General features: G+C 37.5%; 2 protein-coding genes across 4 annotated transcripts in view; one reads left to right on the forward strand and one right to left on the reverse strand.

Annotated features, from left to right (window-relative positions):
• The window catches only part of LOC134853034 (uncharacterized), a 273,968-nt gene that overhangs the window by 118,373 nt on the left and 129,617 nt on the right, over window positions 1-25,978 (forward strand). The gene's annotated exons all lie outside the window — the stretch shown is intronic.
• Window positions 1-25,978, reverse strand: part of LOC134853079 (uncharacterized) — a 60,922-nt gene that overhangs the window by 23,059 nt on the left and 11,885 nt on the right. The window contains exons 2-8 of the mRNA XM_063869014.1: window positions 18,385-18,563; window positions 17,703-17,985; window positions 14,380-14,471; window positions 13,865-14,002; window positions 8,416-8,520; window positions 4,095-4,251; window positions 1,625-1,819 (exon numbers count right to left, since the gene is read on the reverse strand). Of these exons, the coding sequence (XP_063725084.1) occupies window positions 1,625-1,819; window positions 4,095-4,251; window positions 8,416-8,520; window positions 13,865-14,002; window positions 14,380-14,471; window positions 17,703-17,985; window positions 18,385-18,563 (1,149 nt within the window). The remainder of the gene's footprint in view (window positions 1-1,624; window positions 1,820-4,094; window positions 4,252-8,415; window positions 8,521-13,864; window positions 14,003-14,379; window positions 14,472-17,702; window positions 17,986-18,384; window positions 18,564-25,978) is intronic.

The following is a 25,978-nucleotide window of genomic DNA, read 5'->3' on the forward strand; positions in this document are numbered from 1 at the left end:
ACAATTACTGTTTGTTCCATTTTTTCCAGAAAACGACTGGGGTGAATCGATTTAATTTAGGATTTTGGCATCTCTAATTTTTTATTCTCTACGCATCCACTCAACAACTTTCGAGTGTAACCGCAAATGGTCAGAAGTCGCACAACACAATCAAAAAATTTTTCGCTACATACATATTTTTTTTGTGTATCATCATGAGAAATAGTTGCCATATCTAGATGACAATTCTAACTTGCCGCCTTCAATATAACTCGCTTCGTCGATATCTAACGGCACTCAAAGACACGCAACGTAGTCCATTAAAACATAGCCATCTGACAGTTGAAAAGAATAATGAACTTTTGAATTTCGAAAAAAGATGACCTTAAAGCTCTTTGCATTTGTAGAACAATTTATGATATACACTTTTTTGTTAGCGATAACCCAATTTGAGAAAATTGGATCAATAGATAAAATTTTTAATTTGCTGGAAAATCTGATAATTAATTTCCATGTTCGAATTTAGATGCCGATCACGCGTGACCTTTACACTTCTGCTGTTCGATAATGAAGTTTGCCTTCCTTTTAACAATAGAAATGTACTGAACTTGTGAGAACTCACAAGTCAAATCGCAGAAAATCAAAATTGAACGTGAACAAACTTCAAGACTTTTTCCTGAAAAAAAATCACCAAGACCTATATATGAGTACTCACTACGTTCATTACTCTTTAAAACTATAGGTTTAGAGGGCCAACTAGGAAGGCAACCGGTGACCAGTCAATGAGCAGAATGGTATAAGAGCAGAAAACAGACAAAAATTGGTTTATGCGGGCTAATCGATAAAAATAATTACTGGAATCGTCCGTCAATCCTACCAAGAAAAAGAATGAATTTTACATTGATTGAGTCATTATTTTTTTGAATTGTTTTAAAGTATTGCTCAAATTACTGAATTAATGCATAATCTATTCGTTTCTTGGGTAATATTGACAATTCTAATACTTGTTTTTAACGATTAGCTTATAAAAATTAGCATTTTTCTGCTCTTGGACCATTCTGCTTATTGCTCCTTCTCCGGAGCAACCCTAGCCAAAAACACTGTCGCCGTTTCTTATTTACTCGTTTAGTACAGAATGAGTGTTTATAATCATTTAAGACAACTCCCTCCAAGTGTCCTGGCCCCAAATACCTTTAACCATAGCAACTGTCCAATAGACTAATTTCAACCCATGTGGCAACAGCCGGTCAAAGTAGAGAAGCTGCTTAGACTCTGGTCAAGCTTGCATGCCGCTCCTGCATGACGTGTAACTATCACTATTACGGTAAATTGTATGAACTAAGTCAAGATGGTCAGTGATGAAAATGTTTTATTCGATGACAAATGTGTGGCACTGTCTGAAATAAAATTTGCTGTCCATTGTAATGCCAAGATAATTAAGTTCAGTTGTATCATCCAGAGAATGTCATTTAGCTCCCTTTTCACTAGACTATTGCTTACTTCAACTCGCTTTGCTGCAACGTACGTGTATTAATCCCAATTCATCATACGTGGATATGACCTGGAGTAAGTTCAGTACCACAACATGCAATTGGATAGCATTAAAAGAGTAGAACGCATTGCTGTGCTCTGCATGTGTGTGTACCTTGGGCGTGTTTCCGGAGGAGTGGGTTGACGGCGGAGGAGTGTGTGGTGAGGTGTGTGAGGAGGTGTGGCTCACACTGCATGGCCCACTTGTTGCTGGGGTGGAAGGAGAGAGACCAGAGACAGCGCAGACACATCACCCGCACCCTCTCATGTCTCCCGCCACTCAGCAGACGCACCAGCACTCCCAGACCACCTGTCCACAACAACCACATGACAGTAAAGAGCAAGTAGCACAGTTAAATTTTGTTCCCATTTTTTTAAATTCAGTTATAATTCATCGTATATTTTGACGAAATGAATTTGAATTGTTTTCGACGGACCCAGAAAACTATTTTGGTCGATCTTAACAATTGTCGACAGAATTTGGGACTAAACAGTTTCTTCGAACAAACTTGGGCCGAAGGTTTTATCAGTACTAATGTTTTTATTTTTGAATACTATCTTTAGCATCTTCAGCTAAAAAAGCTAAGGACAAAGCCAAAATTCCGACCGATATTTTTCTACCACAATTCGAACATAATTAACGCAACTTTTCTAACACAATTAACACAGAAAAAAAATTCGAAAAAAAAGTATATCGATCTAAATGAACAAAGCTAGAAAAAACAAGCCCAGTGAACAAAAGGTGAAATTAGCTTCGGAAGAAAACTTAACAAGCGGTAACAAAGCCAAAAAAAACCTGAGCGGAAAACTTTTGAGCCAAAGAAAAAAAAACGAAAACAAAGAAATTTTAACAAGTCGGCTTGGTAAAAATACAACTAACAAAAAAGCAAATTTCTTAGATCTTACAAAACTTGAAAACTCATTTGCCTGTTTCTTTAGCAATCAGTCAACTTTAATTTTAATGGCCTGGAACTTTTTGCTCAGTTTGAAACTTTTCGGATTTCGAATACTGGAACCATTTCAAAACAAGTATTTTACATATCCAATTACATTCTTGATAAAAATCACTAAAATAATTAGAACTAACCAATCGTGATCCATGAATCAAACGATAATTTGTAAAGCTATTTATAGTTTCAGCCGGCGAAGAATTATTTTAACACAAAAAGCAGTTGCTCTTCCTCTCCTCTAATCTCGCTAGAAAACCGGTGTACACTAGATCTATTGAGACTAGGAGATATAAGAGTGAGATTAAGATCGGCATTAGAAAGAGAAGTTGCACGAAACTATCCGGCCAAAAATAAGATAACGTGACGAATAGACAGTGTACCGTATCCGAAATTACTCCATGAGAAAGCCACCCCGGACTGAAAATCAATACTCAACTCTGATTAGCTGAAATTTATTTTAAAACTTTCGATCTCTCGATCATAAGGGACGCCACATTAAAAAAGCATAAATAAGCGGGTAGATCTCATGCAAATTAAATCGCCAGAATGATGGAAGTTGCACGCACACAAACCTGATAAAAGTGCAGTTACATTGGAAAAAGAGGACTATTATTAAAATGACCAACAGACAGCGTTGGAAAAGCGTCAACCAAAGAAAAACAAAGAAGATGGATTTTTTGAACATTTTCAACTTTCAAATGTCGGAGACCGTTTAAATGGAGCCGTTTAAATTCAAAAATCTTTATGATTAACCTTACTTTTTTTAGAGCAAAGTCAATTCGAAAACACTGGATCACTAAGTATATTTTTATTCGGCTCGGAAATCTAAATAATGAAATCCACATTCTAAGTCATTTGAATTTTGTGTTGTCCGAGAGCGTAAAAATTTTCACTTTTACCAATTAAGTTTGTTTTTGAACTTGAAAAGAAATCAAAAGCCAAACCACGAAAACTCCAAGTTGAGCGCGAGCTTTTAATATTTTTCCTGGCAACTGAAATCAGCGTTATAGAGAAATTAGAAATCGTTGTTATCCTAAAATAGTCAATTGATGACTTCGTGGTTGTGCAATAGGATTTGTAGCAATAACTCTGATTATGTAGCACACGAAAAATATGCATGAAAACGAAAAATTACGGGTTCCCGCAACAGGAAACAACTTAGTTCTACGTCACATGCCAGGAGCTTAAAATGAAGCTCGCCTCAGCAATGACCAGCATCAGTGAATTAAAAACTAATTTAAAAAGTAATTCACTCTCCATTTTATATTAGCGCAGTTTTTTCTCGACGCCGTTTTTCTCTACGGTGATTTTTTGTTCCTTTTTTATGGTGGCTAAAACAGTGATTAAAAGCGTTGTTATATAATGAATCACTCGACTGCATGTGACGTTTATTTTTTGACTGGGCTTTTAGGGAAATTGCTCAACAACTATTGTTCCGATCAAAAATGAAATTCATAGTGCTTTAAAAATTAGGGGTGGCAATTCTATGATAGTTAGCATAAAGAGGGGGATAACGTAAACAAGATCCAAAAAAATTGATTTGCCTCAATTAGCCGTGATGAGAATAATATAAATGAGATGTCAATTATGATCAGATTCAGTATGTATAATGTGTGTTTAATGTAGAATAGTGACCTGCTTGCACAATTCGGTGCTTGTTGGCCTCTGAGGTGGACAGTTTGAAGAGTGCCTGCAGTAGTTCCATCACATCCCACTCCACCACAGGAGAAGCAGGGGAGGGGGAGAGATATGGCACAGAAGGATGCTGCTGTTGCTGTGATCCGTCAAGAAACTGAAGACACACAACACACAGTTATCAATGAACTCTTACAGAGTATCCATCCCAAAGGTTAGTATCCCATTTCAAAGATAGAAAACAAATCCCATTCAAGACGAGAACAGCTTATAAACTGAACCACTGATACTAAAACAGGATTCCAGCGATTTCATCCCATGTGGGAAACACTGAGCGACTAATGTATCCCCAACAGTGAATGACATATTAATGTAGTATACGTGTTTTCTTTCTACGGTAGCTATCTCATGTAAACGCATATGGGCTCTTTAACACCCCCGCCCCACATTTGAATTTCAAATTTTATAAACTATTTAAACATTGTCATAATGCAATGAAATTTTGCATGGTGCACAAACTTACAATTGTGAACAGATTTTGTCTTCATACTTCACATCGTAATATCACGCTTTTAGCCATTGTAGCACATAAAACAACTATAAAAATTGAAAATTTGAAATAAGGGGGGTGGAGAGGAAAAGAGCCCATATGTGGCTACTAGAACGCCAATTAACAACACTCGTCAATCGCCATAACAAAATTTAGGATTTTAATTGAGATTAAAATCCCAGAATGAAAAAGTATCGAAGTCTAAGGCGAATTTATGCACAAAAACAAGCCTTCAGTTTTCCACATGCCTTTTACCATTTCTTCGAGGATGTCTTCTAACTGACTTCCACAAAAACTGAACCAACATTCCGCTTTTCACTCAAATACTGATGGACAAGGCAAGGAAGATGCATGATAATGGTTTGAGTGATAACTGATCTGTTAACAGATGATAGTACAGACCCAGAGAAAAAACTCACCCGTGCTTTTGTTTGGAGCATTCTTAAACACATTCCAATTATTATTTCTGAGATTTATACATATTTCTTACATATTTTTATTACAGTTTTATTGCATCCAAAGTCATTTAAATAGATGTTATCATCAACCAAACTTCAACAAATCAAAGGAAGCAGCCAAATAATTTTTATTTTTCAATTTGTCAAAACGAACTGGCCACATGTTTTCAACTACTAAATTTTTTGAGTTAAATATTTTCTAGCGATATTTAAAAAAGTTGCCATTTTATTTTTGAGTGAAACTTAAAACGGACAAAACAAAAAACATAAACCAAAGTTTAAATACAGTGCTGATTTAAATTAAACGGACAAAATTGTTCTTAAATAATAAGTTGTTAATTTATATAGTAAAAACGACTTTTTTGTCAATCAAACAAAAATAAATTAACTTAAACAATGTTTAGGAGAATATACACTTCTTAAAATTTGTTCGACTACGTAAGGCGCTCTCTTTGATAAAATTATGTCTGTGATCGACTGAGTATAATCGGCGTTATTTTTGATTAACTAAGAAAAACCAAAATGACCAATTTTTGGGGTAAAACTTTTGGCCCGAATTTCAGAAAAAAACAAATTACACCATATTAATTCTACGCAGTTTTTAAGCAAGTTTTGTCTTCATAAGTTTTCAGCTAAATTCAACCCAATTTGAGCCTTCTATTGATGAAAAAATAACAACAGACAGCACATTAAAAGCGACGAAAACTGTACCTTCATCAAAAGATAGAAGAAAAAATGTCAGTTCTGCGGCTATTTTCCTGTAAAATGAGTCTCATTAAGCCAATACGACGACAAGGTTGGTTTTGTATCAAACATAAAAAACCTCGGACCAGACGATTAGGAATCACATTTTGTGTCTTCCACGTAGATTGAGACGTTAACCTTCCAACTCCATTCTTGGTATTGTGATTAGTGACACAGGCAAAGCGGAGCTTCGCACCACTTGCTATACAACACAATCATAAAAAAAAAACAGTGAGCAGCCGTGGTCGAGTGGGTTAGGCACATGTCTCTCAACACGAGGGTCATGCGTTCGAATCCCGCTTCGGTCACGGCTGGAGGGGTCCCAGTGTCATCCGCCTCCTCAAGGTGGGACCGGCTGCGGCGAAATGGATGACATCTCCCCCTCCTCTATGGTTGGTCCTGCACTGAGCAGGCCGGGGGCAAATAAAAAAAAACAAAATAAAATAAAAAAACAGTCGAAAAAAAATAAAAGACTGTTGAAAAAAACTAGGTGAACCAAAATATTCGTCTGTCTCGATGAAAGACACCTAGGGCTCAGCTTAAGCTGGAGGTAAGTATTTAATAATTTTTGAATTTGTTATACTGATGCGGGACAAAATGCGACATTTCCGAGAATCATAACTTTTTACTTTAAAAAATTGAGAGCAGGCGCTTATGCAGAAGAGATTCACCCAATCTGTTCTTTCGATTAAACCCAAAAACCTACGTTTGGCCGGGTAGTTCTCGAGAAAAGTTTTCACAAAACGGTCAAAAATCAAAATTATGACTTTTTCGAGAGCCATAATTTATTTGTTATAAAAAAATTGGTCGCAAAGGAGCTTCGCACAACCCGTTCTTCGGCTTGAACCCAAGATCTCAGATATCGAAAGGTATTCTTTAGTTAAATTCATCAAATTTTGAAGGAAAAAAACGCTCAAAAAATATGAGAGGCACCGCTTATATGCTTATATACAGGGGAGCTTCCCATTACCCGTTATCTCCATTGCACCCACAACCTCAGGTTTGGGATCTTAGTTTTTGAGTAAAATTAGAAAAACATTTCAAAAACGGTCAAAATCAAAAACTTGACTATTCCGAGGAACATAATTTTATGTGCAAAAAAATTGGGCATAACCACTGATTGAGCGGAGTTTTCAACTCCCTTCTATTCATTGAAAATTAAATATCAGATTTGGTTGGTTAGTTTTTGAGGAAACGAAAAAATGAACTGGTGAAATATTCCCTCCACAGACGTTTTCGAAAGCTGTACACAAAGGGGAAAGCAAAAAAAAGACTAGGGGCGTGTGCAGGCACACAAAAATATAGACGGTCTTTCTATATATACCCCTTTTTTGAAATTCAATAGAAAGGTTTTTGGAAAAAAAAAATTTTTTTTTTGCAAAAAGTAAAAATTTCTGAAGGGACTCAAAAAATAAAATAAATAAAAAACTCGTACACTTTTATAATACCTGGTGTATCAAACAGGAATTCAAGGCAAACATGCCCAGCAAAACATTTGAAATCAGATTAGCAACTGGACAAAACTTACGAAGCGGGAACAAGGCCGACACTCTTTGAGCAGACACCAGTAGAGCCGACAAAAACTTACTATGTAAAAAAACTTGAAAAAGTTTCAAGTCCCCCCTGAAACTACCCTGTAGAAACTAGTACTCAGCTAGTAGTTAAATTTGAATTTTCAAGAGTTTGAGCATGTTTGTTGCTGCAGAACTGAATGCTGCAGAAATCATTCAACTGATTTTGTTAAACTAGTTGTTAACGAGAAAAAAAGGCTTTACTCCAGTTTGATAATGCTTGCTTATCGCAAGCGTAAACATAATAGCCGCTCACACAAGCTGCTGATGCTCTTAAACTTTTATTTGGTAGCTTCAGAGTTCAGATGTTTGAATCGTCTGCAGATTTCATTGCTACCAATAAAATATCGGGCTTAAAGCGATAGAAAGTTTAAGACTGTTTGTTTCAAACTCGAGTTGCTTCAAAGATATCAACTTTGATGCATGAAATTCATGATAGGTTGTTTTGGATTCATTTTCTCCCCATCATTTTTGCTCCAATGATTTGCGTCATTTTTGCCATTGCGCTGTTGTGAGTCTGAGAGGCGGGCAACAGCTAACTTGACAACGAAAACCATTAAAATTGCTCATTGTTTTTATGGCGTATTGATTCCAGGCCACATTGGAATATTCGGAAGCCAGTTCTGATCAAAGGCATGCTTAATTGCCAGCATATTTTGGAGTATCAACTTATCCACTAAGTGATTAACCTAAGGAACAATTTTTGAAACAATAAATGCGAGCATTTCATTTCCCTGTGAAGGAAAACATGTACTTATTTATCAGTGCCTTAAGATTGCAGTAGACTTAAGGGTGAGTTAGCAGTATTTAGACAACCGCGTATTCATACACTGTATTAACCAATCAGATTCGAGACAAAGGAAGATATCAAATGCATTTCTTCCTTGTCTCGATTCTGATTGGTTAATACAGTGTCTGAATACGCGGTTGTCTAAATGCAGACCGCACTCCAGACTTAAGGAATGCCTGTTTATTGTGTTGGCGTGTTGTATTCTTACATTGTGCAGCAGTTGAATGACAGAGTGAAGTGCTCCTGCTTCTGCCACTTTATTACATGCATCCTCAGTGCCCACCACACTCAGACACGTCAGACTGGCTATGGCCTGAAACAACACACACTCACACATAGCAAAGAACAAGTCACACAATACACGCCACGACAGATAGACATTGGCAAATGTTCATTTTAATAACCGGCGAAATTAGTGATGTAATGTATTATTTTGCCATTTCTTGTGAGTAGGATTCTCCTTGTTCCGAGAATTTGAGTGAAATTTTGTTTCCAGCTTAAACCTCTGGCATCTAGGCTGATTTTTTAACTTTATTGGTGCATATCTGATAAAAAAAACTAGTTCAACATAGGTTTTCAGAATCTTTATTTTTTTTGCATTTAATGATTGTTGCAACTAAAAAATTAATCCAGATTTTATTCGGGTTTCATGAAAGAAAGAAAGAAAGAAAGAATTTATTTTCTCGATTGGTAAATACATTGACAAAATTAAAGTAATTTATCATTTATATACAATCGAGAGGGACAGCAAACGAGACCATGCGGTCTACCAACAGCTGCCCTTTAGTATAACATCAATAGTAAACAGCAATATGGAAGAAAAATAAATTTGAAAAAAAAGTGAAAGAAAAGAAAAAGAAATTGCGAACATAAAAAAGCCATACTATCTGCATTTTAATGGTGTGTGCGTGTGATCTCTAGTGAGTTATACCTATGACCTGTCTCTCAACCACGAATATTAAAACAATTTTTTTAAAAAATTTTCTAAAAATTTTCTGTTTTTTTCTGAAAATTTTTAGTGAGAAAAAATTCAAAAAATCACAAAAATCGTCATATCTCCTGAACTAAAAGGCTCCAGAGCATCATTTTTTCGTCAAGAATCGCAATATATAGTTGGTGGTCTTGCAGCATTTACCCAAGGTATTCGTAATTAAACATTTTAAAAATTAAATACTAAAGATGTCAGCTCGTTGTTATTTAATAGGTATCCATTTTTTGAATTCATGATAATAACATTTAACTTTTTCAATGTTCGCATTTTCGATATCATTTACAAGTAAAGACATGAAAGCATGTCTTTAAAGTTTAAGTCAAATCTAAACGAAAGTGGTTAATGAAGCATTCAACAATAATTGAATAACGATCTCCGATGTATTCCCACTGCAACACTTTTGACATTTCAAATGTTTTGTAATAAAATAATTGACAAATAACGTGCGAGTCAAGGATTCTGACAAGATTGTTTCAACGGTTTAAAAGTATAAATTTTGGAAGAGGAGATTTTTACGAGTAGAAAAATGTAATAGGGACTGAATAGCTTACAGGACAAACTTTCAAGCTCATTGAAGCTAGGAATGTGCGATGATCTCATCACAAATACTCATATTAACCGATTTTCAACTTCAGTCCACTTCCCATTTTTAAATCACAGAGAATGCCGACTGCCTTCTTTTCCGCTTAAAGATAACCAACTCAATGAGCAGCACTGCTTTTAAGGCTCCCTCAGGCATAAATTTTCCCTTTTGCATTAAATATTAAGTTGAAATTTCAGATACTCAATTTTTCGCGAGGTAGGCCACGTATTATACGGGTTTTATTGGCATCTTGTTGCTGACTAAGTATAACAACCTCCGGTCTACCTCAGACGTTCTCGCTAGCATCTGCCAGGATGCCATGGACGGTCTGCAGAGGAAGAAGCGGACGCTGCTCGTAGCGGTTGACTTCAAAGCCGCGTTTGACAGAGTGTGGCGAGGGGGCTTGCTTAGAGACCTCGCCAAACACGGTCTGTCAGGAAGGTGCCTCAGATGGCTCCACTCGTGGCTTGCGGACCGGAGATCGCTGGTCAAGTGGAACAACAGGACAAGCAGGGTCAAAGTGTTCTCTCAGGGTACCCCTCAGGGTAGCCCCCTTTCCCCTCTTTTGTACTGCATAGCCACGGCTGATCTCCCGAGACGGATCAAAGCGGCAGCGCCTACAGCAGCACCAAGACAGTTTGCAGACGACCTGACGATTGGTGCAGCAGCAGACACTCCCGGCGAAGCGGCAACTGACACACAGATAGCACTGAACGTCATCACCGAATGGGCAGAAGAACACCATGTGATGATTTCAGTCGAGAAGACGGAAGCCGTGGTTGTCTCGCTCGATCCTCGCGAAACAGCTGGCACAGCCCAGCCACCGATAACTTTGCTAGAAATGAAAATCGACTACAAGAAGAAAGTGACGATACTGGGAGTCCAAATCGACTCACAGCTGAGGTTCGGCAACCACGCCCAGAAAGCCCGCAAGAAGCTCCACAAGCGAAACCAGATGATTCAGGCGCTGGCAGGCAGAGACTGGGGGATGAGTGCTACCGACCTCAAAAAACTCTACAGGGCTTATGTCAGACCCGGCGGTTTAGACGAAGCGGAAGTGTGGGGTGCGTTCACAGCAGACTCACACATAGCTCATCTGGAGACCTGCAACAACATGGCAGCCCGGGCCATCACAGGAGCACCGAAAGGCTCTCCAGCCGCCCAAACAAGGGCTGAGATAGCGCTCACGACCATCAGACAAGAAATCGAAGACTCTGCAGCCAAACTGCTTATCAGATGCAGCCAATTCCCAGAAGACCACCACCTACGTTCACTGAGCTAGCCAGGACCACGCCAGAGACTGAAACCAGAGGAGAAGACAACACACGCCAGGACTGGAGATCTACTGCCCGGAGACGCCTAGCAACCATCGAAGAAGGCAGAGACCCGAGAGAGGCCCTGAACATGGACAGAGATGACCGACGCCTAGAAGACTACCTACACCAAGTCCCGGCTCATCACTTCCATCGCAGAGCAACCGGAGGGCAGCCCATGCCGACAGAATGCAGAAGAAGAGAAGAAGAAGTTATCCTGCACAAACTCAGGCTGAATAGGGCGCCATTCCTACAAGCAACAAAACACAGACACGGACAAGTGGATGACCCAAGCTGCCCCTACTGTAATAACGGAGAAGATACAGAACACGTACTCCTACATTGCAGCATCTGGGATTAAGAGCGGAAGGACACACTTGAAGAAAACCCGAAACTAGACGTACTTCAGACAAATACAACCGCCGTCTTGGAATACTTGGGGAGAATTGGGGTTTACCCCCCGTCAGCACTGTAGACGGCCTATAACTAACAACAACAACAACTAAGTATAACATGCGATATAGTTCGCAATCACTTCGGAAAGAAATGCAATGACGCAATAGGACAAGAATACTTCCACGAAAACTTAATGTATGTTAATCCTCACTAAAAACACTTAGGGCGAATGTTCAGCGAAATACTCTATTTCGGATGCATCATACTTTGTTCTGATTTTTGATAATTCTTTTTTCAAATACTAATTTTTGATCTCGTAATAGTTTATCATAAGTATTTAGTAGCTTAGTTATTACTTCACGCCATGCGGATTTTCGAGATAGTAGCTGTACTGTTTTCCACAGCTCTTTAGAGTTTTCTCGGTGGTCGGCGACTTCAGATTTAACTAAGTAAACAGAAAAACTGATTTTTTTTTTTGAAAAAAAAAACTCAACTTTCGAATTTCAAAGAAAACAATAGATGGCTTTAAAGCTCTTGGAATTTCTGGAGAAATTTATTACAGACTCTTTATCGAGAAACTTTGAAACAATTTGAAACATTGAGGCGAAGCTTCCCATCGCAAACACTAGTGAGAAAACGACAAAAAGCAATAAGAAAAAGTAGAAACAAGCCTCGATTAAGTAGAAATTCGGCTACGTCTCGGATTCAATCTGCGACCAAGAGACTATGAGTCTCACGCATTTAACACTCAGCCACGGACGCTTAACAAATCAAAAACACTAGCCACAAATTATGCAGAGAACAGCTGCTTCGAAATTTCCAATGCTACAATCGTGATTATAGCAAAGCGCCACCATAGTGAACTCTTTTTACGAAAAATTTTTTCTGCAAGTTTTCCGCGAGAAAAAAAGACAGTTCGTTCTAATACACTACGCTGCTCGATAGTGTGAAAAGTGGATTAATAGGTAAAATTTTTATTTCGCGGGGAAATTCGATAATTATATTCCACTTTCGAAACTCGAAGGTGATCACGACTTTTACACTTTCGCTATTCGATAGAGGAGTTTGCCTTCCTTTTAGCGAAGGAAATTAAATGCACTTAGAAAAAATCAAAAGCCAATAGTGAAAAATCAAACTAGATTGTAAGCAAACTCCAAAAGTTTTTCCTGAAAAAAAAATCAGTAAATCACGACCTTCACTACATTCACTGACTTCTAAAATGAGCCTCTCGAATTAGTATAACTTTTTATATGTGTCTGATTTCTACCAGCGATCTTGAGATAGGAAGTCCATCGTTCTGGCATCTGAGCCACATGACCTTTGTTCACACAACTTTCTGCATTAAAAAAATGTTGTAACCATTTGTTCACCTGTTCACGCTGACACGTTTTGATGCATTTTAGAACATGAAAAATAACACATGGACTTTCTTATCTGCAATTTCAGAAAAATCAAAGGGGGGAACTATAAAAGAGCCACTGATTTTATTGCGTATAAAATTACGTCTAGGAATAAACTATCAAAACTAAAAATTTTCCATCTTTGTTCATTTCAAATTTAATATAGCTGTATGTCAAAACAGTTTATTTATTTCGCCTTCTGATACCCATATTTAAGTCACAGCATGATTAAGGGACGATAGTACAGTGGTAATGCATACGGCCAAAATACCAGAGTCGCTAGTTTGAGTCCCAGAAAAAAGTTCATTTTTACTTTTTACATTGATTGATTTGAAAGCCTTTAAATAATTCGACTAAAGCTGTTTGAGATTTCTCGTTCAAATTTTTCCAAGGAAATTTTCAGACTGTTTCGTCAACTCAAGGAGTTTTGATTGGAGCAGCTTTACAGACAACTATTTATTGATCGTTCTACAGCCTTGATGACTTTTAATCAGAGTGTAAGCTTAAGGTCAGCAAAATGTACCTGCCTTCATTGTCGATCCTATTTTTGTAAATTTTCTCTAGTTTTCAAAAATTCCCCAACGGGTAAAGTAAGCCTTTCTCTATGTCTCCCTTTATGATCGTTCTGATATGAGTTTTAAACTTTTTTATATAATGGCTGGCGTAGAGGAAAACACTGGTTGGCGCGTTCAGATCCAGATGAGCATCTGGTACATCGAGATGGCCCTCACTAAGATCGGAACACAAAAGTAACAAAAAAGCAAACAGCCCTGCCGAGTCGTCCCATCTTCACTTTGGCCGAGGAATCACATCATCATTACATCGCAGTCGAGGATCATCGTCGCAGATAGCTTGATATTTTAATGATCTATCATCTATCATCATCATCATCATTATCATCAGCATATCCCAGCAATTAAGCTAAATACACTGCTCTGTGGGATGGCAATGTGTGGTTTGTTGTGTTTTGTTACCTGGGCAGTGTGTGAGGGACTGTGTATGGCTGGGAGGAGGAGTGGGATGATGGAGAGGGAGAGAAGGGCTTGTGTGTTGTCCGGATGCAGAGCCAGATTGTACAGGATGGCCAGTTCACTAATCAACTCACTGCTACTCTAAACACACAACATATGCTAGAAGAACAAACCAACTTTAACAGAAGCGAATCACGACAAAAAGCAGCTCTAAAAAAGCAATAAGCCCTTAATACGCGCCTAACACTAGCCACAAATAAGAAGCGAACAGATGCTATGCAGTTTCAAATGCTAGTGAAATTTTGAAACAAGTGAACACTTTCAATTAGGACTTTTATTTGCGAGTTAGGTTCGTAATAACACAATAAGCTGATCGCAAGTGTAATCAACTAAATGGCAAAAGGTTGGCAGTGCAAGGATGTCAACAAGGTTACCTTGTCTGTCAATGAAGTGATTGACTGTGCATATTAGTGCACTCAAACCAGATAGAAAGTGAGTGTGAGTGTGGTTTGTCTTACTGGTTTGTCGCAGTCCACGAATGGCGTCTTCTTCCTGTTCTCCAACTCCACACACTCCAACAACATCTCCCCCAGTCCATGTCTCACTGCCACTACACAACACAACACACACAACACTCAGTCAGCTGAACAGAACAGAGCAATTACTCATCTCATAGTTCAACACATCACAAACACTGCATTGCATGGAAGGCTGGCCGACAGAACAAGACAGGCAAGGAGCTAGTAATTTAAATTTTAAAAAAAACATGCGCAAATTAATTCTGAAGTAGCCGACACAGAGTTGAGCCGAAATGATTCTTACAGATTTGTAAAAATATATATATCAGTAGCGGATTAGGGGGGACTCCCCCACCCTTTCGGGGATTCGACCACCCGACTACCCAAAGGATCCCCCTTTCAGGGGCGGATTTATTGCGGACGCCCCTCCCTCAGGGATTCGACCCCTGCCGACCCAAAGGGTCCCCCCTTTGATACTTTTTCAGAAATCCATTTTTGGCCGACCGACCCTAAAATTTTTCTAAAGGCGCCTTGGGCGCCAATATATACTAACTTTGAGGGGGAGCGCGCGCCAAAAAAAACGCGATTTTTTTGTCAAAATTTTTCAAAAAGTGCCCAAAAACGGCTTTTTTGACTGTTTTTTCAGAAATTTGCCTGCGGCGCAGAAAATTTAGCCAAAATGGGTGCAAAAAAGTGCTTTGGGAGAGCTCCAAAAATCAATTTGGTCGACCTAAAAAAAAAGGTCGTCAAAATTTTCGAATTTTTTTTGAAAATCCGCCCCCGAGAAAATCCTAGATCCGCCCCTGCCCCCTTTGATACTATTTTGAGACGTTCATTTTTGACTGGCTGGCCCTTAAAATTTTCTACAGGCGCCTTTGGCGCCAATATATACTAATTTTAAAGGTGGTGCTCACCAAAAAAACGCAATGTTTTGATCAATACTGTCCAAAAAGTGCCAAAAAATTAAAATTATTTCCTCTTGTTTTTCAAAAACTTGACTTAAGGTGCAAAAACTTTGGCCACAACAAGGTGTTTTAGTGCTTCGGAAGAGCTGGGAAAATTGATTTGGTTGACCTAAAAAATAAAAGGTCGACATTTTCAAACCTTTTTGAAAATCCGCCCCTTCCCTCCCACCCTCAAGAAAATCATAGATCTACCCATATCTCTCAACATGTTTTGATGCAACATTTTAGCTATTCAAGTTAATTTAGTTATTTAAGTTTTAAAGTTGTTTGGGTACACCTTGAGCGTTATTAGTGCGATATGAAGTGAAGATATTCAGAATATCTACCAGCAAGTACAAATTAGAGAGGACAGACTGAGGGCATCCTATGTGCCCACTCAGTGTCTACCCTTATAAAGGTTATTAACTTACTCAAGCAAAAAGTATATTTGATATAGTAACAAGATCTCTAGTTTAAGGGAAAAAGCATTAACGACAGAGACTGACAAAATAGTCTACTAGATCTTCTAATTTTGTAAACAAAATTTTGAAATAGTAAAAATATCATTTAAAATACTTGTAGAATGAAGGCTGTTGATTGAGCGCATAGAGAAAGTCAACAGATCATAGAAATAAAGTTGATCAGCCAAGTTCAGTTTCTTATCGAAAATAACACCTAGGTATTTACACAAATTTATCGGAGAAAAATTACACTCGTTTGAAGCATTTTTATTCTTACCAAAGCTAACAATAGTGGTTTTATCTATAGTTAGAGTTACTTTTTGAGTTGTACCCAAAATAATATCTCTTAAACCAAGTTGGAAAAATGTCAATTTGAGTTGCTTGACACAAAATTTATGTCATCGGCAAAAAGAAATCTAAGGGAAAAGACAAGGAACAAAAACACGTTTGAGCGACAGGATCTTTTACATTAGACTCGCAACCTACAACAGTACTCAGATTAGCAATTAATCAAAGAGTCTTTGAACATTAAATTAAAAAAAGTTTTTCAGTTCTGCATAAAGGAGAAAAAATAATCAGAAAACATTTTTGAATTTTTGAAAGTGAATTTTTTCAAAATAGCCCTGATTTCCACGGTAAAATAGAAACATATGGCTTCTTCCAACGTTTGAACGTAACTTTCAAAGGGATACCATAGACAAAATACAATAGTAAACCAGTTACTTATCTTTTAATTTATGCACAAAACAATCAATTCAAATTTCGACATATTTCCTATATTAGAAGGCATCAAAATAATTCAACTTAAATATTCAGTAACAGTGCTTCTATATCACAACAAGTGTGATTTCTGATTTTTCAGACAAACAGGTCTATTGTATACTAAATTTTTAGATCTTCTAGCTTCAAATCAATTTAAAAATTTAATGAATCAAGGCTACTTATCGAACGCATATAGAATTTTAAAAAGTACTAAAAAGTACTAGTTTATTGAGTTGTAACCAAAGACTGATACTTGTTAAAATAACTTAGAAAACTGTCAATTTTGCGTTGCTTGGCACAATATTTGTATCATCTACAAAAAGAAATACGTTCAATCTTTGCGCCGCTTTAGGCATATCATTAATGTATGTGAGGAAAAGATAGAACCAAGGATCGATCCCTGCGGAACACGTACATTCACTGATTTCCATTCAGAAACAACAGAATTGAGAACAACACATCGATATCTGTCCGTTAGCTAGCTTTCAAACCATTGATGGGCAAACCTCTGATGTCATATAAATCAAGTTTTTCTAGAAGCAGCTTGTGATCAAGCGTATCAAATGCTTTCTTGAGATCAAAGAAAAAGCTACACCGTATACCTTAGTTTGTATTAAACCTTAACTTTTCTATCATTTCAGCAAAAGCACCTATTGTTGCAAGTTTCTGTCGAAAGGCATACTGCTTATCATAAAACAGATTAGATTTTTCAAAATACTCATAATATCGAGCGTATATAGCTCTTTCAAAGACTTTGTTTTAACTATGTAGATGTGATATAGGTCTATAATTTTTTCATGTGTAATTTGCTACCAGATTTATAAAGCGGAGAAACTATTGATTTTTTCAGCAGCTTGGAAAACTTTTCAGATTCAAAAGATAGGTTTATCCAAAAAGGTAAGGTAGGGAGCTTCTATGTATAAGTTCTTAATCAAAAACAAATTACCTACCCGATCAACTCCTGTAGAACGTTTCGCTATCAAACTAATTAAGATCTCAACAATTTCATGAAAAGTACATCTGAATAGGTAAAATGAATACTCTACAGTCTCAATTGATGCTTGATTCAGTGCTCGGTGTAGCACTAGCAAGATTTTGATCAATTGTAGAGAACCACATTTGAGAAGAGGAAGAGAAGAGAAAAGTGTTGTCTCACTTTTGGCGAAGTGGGCATGTTGGGTGAGAGCCCAGATGCTCCTGTGCAGATGTGCATTCACACCCAACAGTGCCTGACTCACAGCTCCCCCTCCCCCTCCGCCAGGTGCAGTTGCTGTAGCATTAGTTGCAGCTGTCCCTGTTCGCCCCCCTCCACCCCCCAATGAGGAAGAGGAGGAGGAAGTGTCTGTGGAGCCCCTAGCGTACTGCAATGTCCTCTGCAGACTCGTGATCAGAGTAGACAGTCCCTTCTTCTCCCACATCTTCTCAACCACCACTGGCTCCTACACAACAGACACACACACTACACACACACACTCAATGGCAATGCAGTCTGTGAAATAACTCTTCTGTTGCGCTGCCCTCTAACATTGATATGCCCACATCCCATTTCGGCTGTTTTCCGCTCCTGATTTCTCCCATTACAAAAACCTTCTCTAATCGGAACTTTGCTTTTTGTACACACGGAAGAGTGAATGAAAGGAGAATGATGATTGTGCGCTGAAATTGTTGAAGAGAAAAAAATTCTCTTCAACTTTCGTTCACAAGTTCGTAGATGAAGGCCAAATGTGGTTGCAATTGCATACCAAAATTGGAAACAATCGGTTCATAACTTTGACATAACTTGCATTTGAAAAATGGCCAGGGAGGGAGGGACAGAGGTGTGTGTGGATGTGACTTACCTCCAGATTGAGGGCGATGGCTCTGGCTGCATTCTGTGTGTCGTGCTGCTGGAGGAGGTGTTTGTTGGTGGCGTTGGAGAGGACAGACAGGGCAGCCACCACCACCTCCTCCCTCTCCCGCTTGTCCTTCTGCTCCAGTCTCCAGGAGGAGGAAGACAAAGACTTGGAAGTGCCCCCACCTACACACCACAACAGTAGGTAATAATGTACTTTCTCACTTAAGATCTTGAGTTAGGACCGATGGGTATAACTCATAGAGTAATTTCGGATAGGGTACACCGTCTGCTCGTCACGCTATCTTATTTTCGGCCGGATAGATTCGTGCAACTTCTTAGTCTAATACCGATCCTAATCTTACTCTTATACTATCTAGTCTCAGGTTGTTTAACTAGTCTCTGCTAGGCTCAATAGATCTAGGGTATACTGGTTTATTGCGGCTGCTGAAGTACTCGGGAGAGTTCAACTAATTTCTAAGTTAAATTCAAATCTCTCTGGTGCTGAAATTACAAGTAATTTCAGCACTTACAAATAAGTGGGTTGTTAGTTAGATGGATCATGATTGGTTAATATTAAATACTTTACATTGGTAAAATATCTAATTTATCCAATCATAAAATGTAGTTTAGATCAGGTTCCACCCATCCGGGTTTTACAGAGTTTTTTAGAATAGTTTTTCTGCAATTCGAAAGATGGATGATGGACGTTGGTATTTGGCGAACATCTTATTTCTTCTGGGTTTTCTTATTAGAGAAGTCCCAGATTCAATCATTGTGTCTTCTCAAGACAACGACTGGGTTTTCGCAACAAACTCAAATCTGATTTCAGAATGGTTGGCTATGTCAGGTTTTTCTGTTTCATTGGTGAGAACTTCTTTGTGTTTGACCTTGTCTGGGAATGGCGTGGAGATTGTGCGTGGAGGGGATGCCTGGTTACTCGGATCTGTACGTATACTTGAACATCGAGGTGGTCATTGGTCTAGTTCAATGAAGTCCTTTTCTGCGAAGTCAAGTCGTACTCTAAATCCTTTGAGTTGTGATTGTGGGCGGCATATTGATTGTAGTTGGCCATTCTTTCTCGAGTGTAGTAGGGTCGTTTTGTCTTTGGATGTTCGTCCTTGGTGTTGTATTCTGATCTATGTATTGCATAATGTAATTTACATTTTATAAAACTTTTATTAGTTTAATATTTTTTAATTATGATTTTAGTTAGTTGTTTTCACAAAAGCTTTTTGTTTTAGTTCAGTTATTTTGAAGAGTTACTCACCCTTGAGTAGCTCTTATTAAAAATAGGAGTGTGGTCACAAAGCGTGGATGTAGCACGGTGGGTTAGGCCGGCTATAGAGCATGCTCAGGACGTCCTTCCTGGTGGGTTAGGCCAGGAGTGGGAGTATGATTGCATGCGGTTTTTGTGAGAGGTCCTGTTATATGACAACGTTTTATGTTGGGTTTGTTGTGGTTTTTCTTATGTTTTGTTGGTTGTGTCCTTTTTTCAAAAATCAAATTGTTTGTGGTATGGGTTTGTCTTTCGACTTTTTTGTGTTTTATTATTTCTTTCTTAGACTTTATAATAGTCTTCAAAAGAATAAATTATCCAGTTTTAAACTGGGTTAATCCGGTTTGGGTACCGTTGGTTTCCTTTTCTTAGTCATGCTGTTATGCTATGTGTTGTGGTGTTTAGTAAGCTGCATTGGTTAGTTTTGTTTAGTATATAATTCCTTTCCAACCGGGTTAAAGGAAAGTTTGAAACATGTTATCTTGTGTTAGAGTTATCGAGTGTGAAAGCTTGGAACTGAAATTCATTATTTTAAACAATTCTTCGTGGGCGAGCTGTGCGAGTTTGGATAGAATTTTTATGCGAGTGAATGAAAATATCAAAAGGTTAGTACTGCATTTGCTTCTTATGAATTTACTACATAGAATTTTAATTTTACTGCTAGTTGTTGGGGGAAATTAAGTTACAAATTTTCATCATTATTAGATTTACTGCTGGTGGGGGAAAAATTTATAAATTAATTTACTGCATTGGTATTATATTTATTTAATTGTTGGTGCAAAAATTTAATAGGGTCTTAAACAGTTTTGAAGAAGTTTGCTATTTTTTTTATTTTTCTTTTGTGAATTTTTCAGATGATCTAGGATGAAGGCTTAAATTCTAAAGAAAACATGGATAAAGAATGGTGAGTTTCTAATATTTGAATTAATTAGTAATATGTATAATTCATACTTACCTGTTAGTCGTCGGGGAAGAAACCGTGGGGGAAAATGTCGTGGATGAGATCTGAAGTTGTTAGTAGTTTGGCTAAGATGCGGATGATATTTTTAGTTTGAAGCAGTGGCCAAAGCAATTGAAGTGCCTTAATGGTGGTTAGTTCTTCAGTGCCAACTGCAAATTCATAAGGTGTGTTTTGGATTAGATTATATAATTTGTGGTTGAATTTAGTGTTATGGATGAATTCTAAAATGGGGATTTCTATAGGTTGTACAAACTCGTGTGGGATGAGGAAGGGTCGGGATTCTTCTGCGTTGAAGGTCTTGGTGATGGGACAAAAGATATACATTTGGGTTATGGGATCATAATTTCGAAGAATACCATGAAGGTTAGTATCTTTAATGCAATATGTGAAGTTAAGAAAGAATGGTGAGGTGTATTTGGAATTGATGAATTGAAAACGATGGTGTGGTTGTCTGGAGGGAGTGTGTAGGTCAAAGTGATTTTGGATGAAACGATAATAAGTATATGTGTGTGTTTGTTTAGTGCGCAACATAATATCGTGTGAGCAGTGCAAATCTCTTTCATGTGGTGCAAGGAAACGAAAGGTTAGTGAAAATATTTGGAAGCGTTCTTTAAAACTTTCGTAGGCTTGCGTGTCTGTTAGTGCTTCTGAGATAATGTGGTCAAACTTGCGATCGAAGATATTTAGTGTAAATACATATGGTGTTTTAATGAAAAATTTCTCGGTGATTTGTGGGTTAGCGAAGCGATCGTCGTCTAAGAATTGATCTTGGTTAGTTCTGATGATGTTATGATCGTAATATTCTAGTGTATATTCATTAGCTCGGGGTGCAGTGTGTGTTTTTAGTGATTTTTTGTATCCAATGTAAGTAAATTGTCTAGGTGTTAGTGGTGTAGTGAGTCGATATAGCATGTCCTTATTTCGTTCTATATCGATATGAGTGTTAGATAAAGGTAAGCAAAGGGGATTTGTAAAATGATAATATGAGGTCCAAGGAAGGGTAGGCATTAAAACGTATTCGTCTACAAAGTTACGTGTCTCGTTAGTGTCATGAGGGGTGTTTAAGGTGTATTGTGGAAATGAGGGTAAGGTGATAGCTAAAAATTCTGTTGTGTTAGTGTGTTGTGGATGGTTGATATATTCACGGGCTGTTCCTGGTTTCGCTGGGAAAGGATGGTTGGGGAACTTCCTTTTAAAAGTGCGGTAAGCTCTATTAGTGCTGAGTGAAGATACAGTAGTTGTGGATGATGGTGCTAATGAATCAGTATAAATTGAAGAGGGTGTAGGGGTAGGAGGGTTGGATAAATCTATTGTGGATGAGATTTGGTTTATGGTTGGGGTGTCAAGGTGATAGGATTGTTGTTGTAGGGTAATGAAATTATCTAGTTCTGGGGAGATTCGGGGGGTGTCTGAAGAATGAGATGATTGGTTTGAGTGAAGTGAGGAGTAGGTTGGAGTGACTTGGGAAGCATAAGAGGGTGTAGAATTGGTTGGGTCAGGGTTATTTGGTAGTATGGGTTGAAAAGGGGGTTGGGAAAAATTTAAAGGATTGGTGTGAAAATTATTTGATGGAGATGGTTCAGAGTCGGCAAATTCATCGGGGGTTTCAATATTCGGGTTATTGAGTTGTGAGATGGAGTATAAAACTGAGATGTGTGAATAAGTATCGGAATTCATGCCGGATGTTACATTACTGGATGGGAAATCGGGTGGCGGAAAAGCAAAAAGTGGTATTATTGGGATTGGAGTGGTGAGGTTGGTTGGGTGGGAATTTGATCGGTGTAGGGATCCAAGTTGTCGGCTCATCGTGGGCTAAAAAAATTATTATTTTGAGACTGAAAAGCGGTGGTATGGGGTTGTTCTATAATTTGTTCATAAGTATTTTCATCTTGTGAGTGGTGTGGCATTATATGTTGGATGGGACTTTGTGATATGGTTGGTCTAAAATTATTATGTGTTATGGCTAAATTTCGAAAATTACGTGGGACTAGGGATAATGGATGGTTATGTGGTAGGGGTGGTAACTGTGGTGCTGTTGGTGTTGTGTCTGCATTGTTATGTTCTTCGTCGTATGTGTTCTGTCTTGTTGCTATTTTTGTGTTATATTCTTTTATTTGTGCGTCTAAAAGAATTTTGTTTATAGATGTAGAAAATATTCCAAAAAATCCTGCAAATAGTATGCGTGCTACACTTGCTTGTCTATTGACTTTTGTGTGTATAGCACATGTGTTATAGATTCCTTTTAAGAGTGAAAAAAGAAATCCAATAAAGTTAAACATTGCGTATAAAATAGTTAGTTTTTCTAAGATGTAGTAGGGCCATCCTAGAAAATCAAGAATTTCATTCTTGAGTGTAACAAAACTAAAAATATTGATAGGTGATATATCTTGGGGACGGTACTTTTCACCGTTTAGATATATATAATCTTTAATGTCTTTAAAATATCCGCTATAGTCTTGCGTATAGATGTCTGCAAATCCTGCAGTTTCGGCAAGTTTGCGTAAGTTTTGGTCAATTGATTGTCTTTGTATTGTGTCCATTTGTGTTAATAATTCCTGGAATTGTTGTGTTCTAATGTGATGTTGAATATCTGATTTTGAGTATATTCCTATTGATTGTAAGTCTATATTTGGGTTTTGAGCGATAGCGCGAATGCTTTCTGGTGAAATTTTTTTGAGTGATTGCATTAATGTGGGATATGGGGTGAGAAGGTAATATTTATCTTCATCAGGGTTTAGTTGTACTACGTTGTGGCTATTTTCTGATCCACATGGAACTGCGGTATCCCAGAAATAGGTTCTTCGTGAAAGTGTGTCAACGAAATGTACTTTATTCTTATAAAAGATAGGGATTCTTTTATAACATCGTTTATCTTCAAAAACGTATAGTGGTGATACTTTTTTAGTACAAGTATAAAACCATAAGATGTTTCCTTCATAGTCTAAAAAATTTGATCTATTTCCTGATAGTAAATATCCTGCGTAGGGTATTTTTAATACTGCTAGTGCAAGTGATTGTAATATTTGTGTTCTTTCTAATTCGCATAGTTGGTGTAATGTTTCTAATTCGGAGACTGACATTTCTTGAAAAATTCGGCTAATCGTGTAGTCTAGTTTCATATCTAAGTGAATATCATAGTGGATATTACCAAAATATGTATTATTCATTAGTGATAGTTCTTGTAAACGTGTGCTTTGATCGTTTTGGGGTTTTAAATGTCCACCAGGTTGACCTGTATTCTTTTGAAAATTAACTGGTATATATGATGTTCCTTCGTTTAGGGGATGACTTGTGGCGTATGGGTCGACTTTTATTTTTCCAGTGGTCATGTCGAATCCATTTTCGTATTCAACTAATATTTCAGAGTATTGTGTTTTGTGAAGTGGGTTTCTGTATTTACATGCAAGTTCTGTTTCTTGATATATTTGAAAACGTGTTAATTTATTTTCTATATTATGAATGTTTCGAAAATTAGAACTTATTTTTCGTAATGGATTTACTTGTTCATATGGTATTGATTGTATAAAATATTTTTCGTGAAATTTTATCATACGAGCGTGTATTTTTGCTACTTGAAATGTTGTACATGTGTCTTCGGGGAACCAAACAATTGTTGCTTGTGTTCTGGTTGTAGGGTCGCAATAACCTTGGTCGTTTTTACAAGGTAATCTAATTCCTTGATAAATCATTGTGTTGTCTGATAAATCTCGTGTGAGTTGTATTTTTTCGAGTTGTATTTTCCAATCGAAAAACATTATTTCTTGGTATCCTTTATTTTTTGTGTCTGCTTTGCAGTTTGATGGGTCATTTATACCAATGTGTGGTATCCAGTGTTTATCGTGCATGTCATAGGTTAATCGTCCGTGTGCGCCGTTGTATGGGTATTTTTCATCTAATTTTATATGTCCTTGATATCTTTCAAGTTCTGCTTGATGTACAGAATCTGAAAAAACTTGGAAATATACTAAATTTCTATCTGTGTTTTTATTTTTTGTGATGTTTAGTCGGAGTAACTCGTTTTTACAATCTTCGGGATTGAGATGTAAAAGTCGTTCTATATTACTCTGGTAGAATGATTCATGGTCAAGTCGGTTTTTATTTCCGTTTGAGACTTGTGAACAATGTACTTTCTTTTCAGAAAATGTTGCTGTGAATTTATATCCTATAACTGTAGTTGCTCGGGCTTTTGAATAAAGTGTTGCTATGACATTTGTAGTTTCTATGGCTTGGGGTTCTGTTTCGCACTGTGATACTTGATTTATTGCATACTTGTGTAGTGTTTTTTGTTCGTTTTCTTCACAATCGTAATGTGTTACTAATAAATCTTGGGGTCCTGTGCGGGGAGAAGGGTTTATGTTTTGGTTTGAGATTACTAGAAGAAGGAGTTGGAGAAAAATTAATAATTTTAGAATATACATGTGTATGATAATCCTGAGTATGGGTTATAAAATGTGATGTAACCAATTGTCTTTTTGGTATATCTGTCGTATTTATATATTACTTCAGTGGTTATAAATGGTGGTGGTAGTGATTGAGCTGTTATGTTTGGTGGGTTTAATGGGTAGGGATGTTGAGTAATGTTGTTTAATTTAACTGTGATTTCAAACTTTAATTGTAAACTGTTTTGTTGGAGTATTTGGATATTGTGATCACGGATATCGTCGTGAATGTCTTGTCGGTATTGTAATCTATTAAGTGCCCAGTTGTGGAGGCGATTATTTTCTAGATGTTGTCCAAATAATGGTGGAGGGGCTGTAAATGTATTCCAATCTAGTCTTAAAGGGATATTTGTTGATGATTGTTCTCGATATCTGGCGTCGAGATTATTTGGAAAATTTAAGTTAAAAGGTGGTGGTGAAATCTGGCTTATTGATGGTGTTGATGGTAGTGATAATGTTTCTGGTAGTGATGAGGATGTTGTTGTATCCGTAGAAATATCTATTGGATCATTGACTAAATTTAATTCACCTTGTGTAAATGAATGTGTTGTCCAATATGGTAGTCGTGATGCCTGGTTTGGGGGGTTAAAGGGATTTTCACGTATTTGTTCAGATGTTGGTGTTGAACCTAAGTAATCTGATGATAGGCTTGAGGTGCTACGTTGTGAAAGAAGCGTAGGGGTTTCTGGTAATATACCAATGGGGTTTTCTGGAGTGTTTTGTGATGGGGATTGAGGTATATCAAAATGAACTCGGGGAGTTAGAAAATTCCTGTTCCGTCGAGGATGTATAATTTGTCTATTTATTTCGACTGTATTTTGGTTTTGACTAGGATTTCTTATTCTACTTAATTCTTGTGGTAGTGTTGGGTATAAGTTATATGTTGGTTCGCTTAGAGGTGCTTGTCGTTGAACTGGTTCTA

This window comes from Symsagittifera roscoffensis, chromosome 8 (genome assembly GCF_963678635.1).
Source record: "Symsagittifera roscoffensis chromosome 8, txSymRosc1.1, whole genome shotgun sequence".
Lineage (NCBI taxonomy): Eukaryota > Metazoa > Xenacoelomorpha > Acoela > Convolutidae > Symsagittifera > Symsagittifera roscoffensis.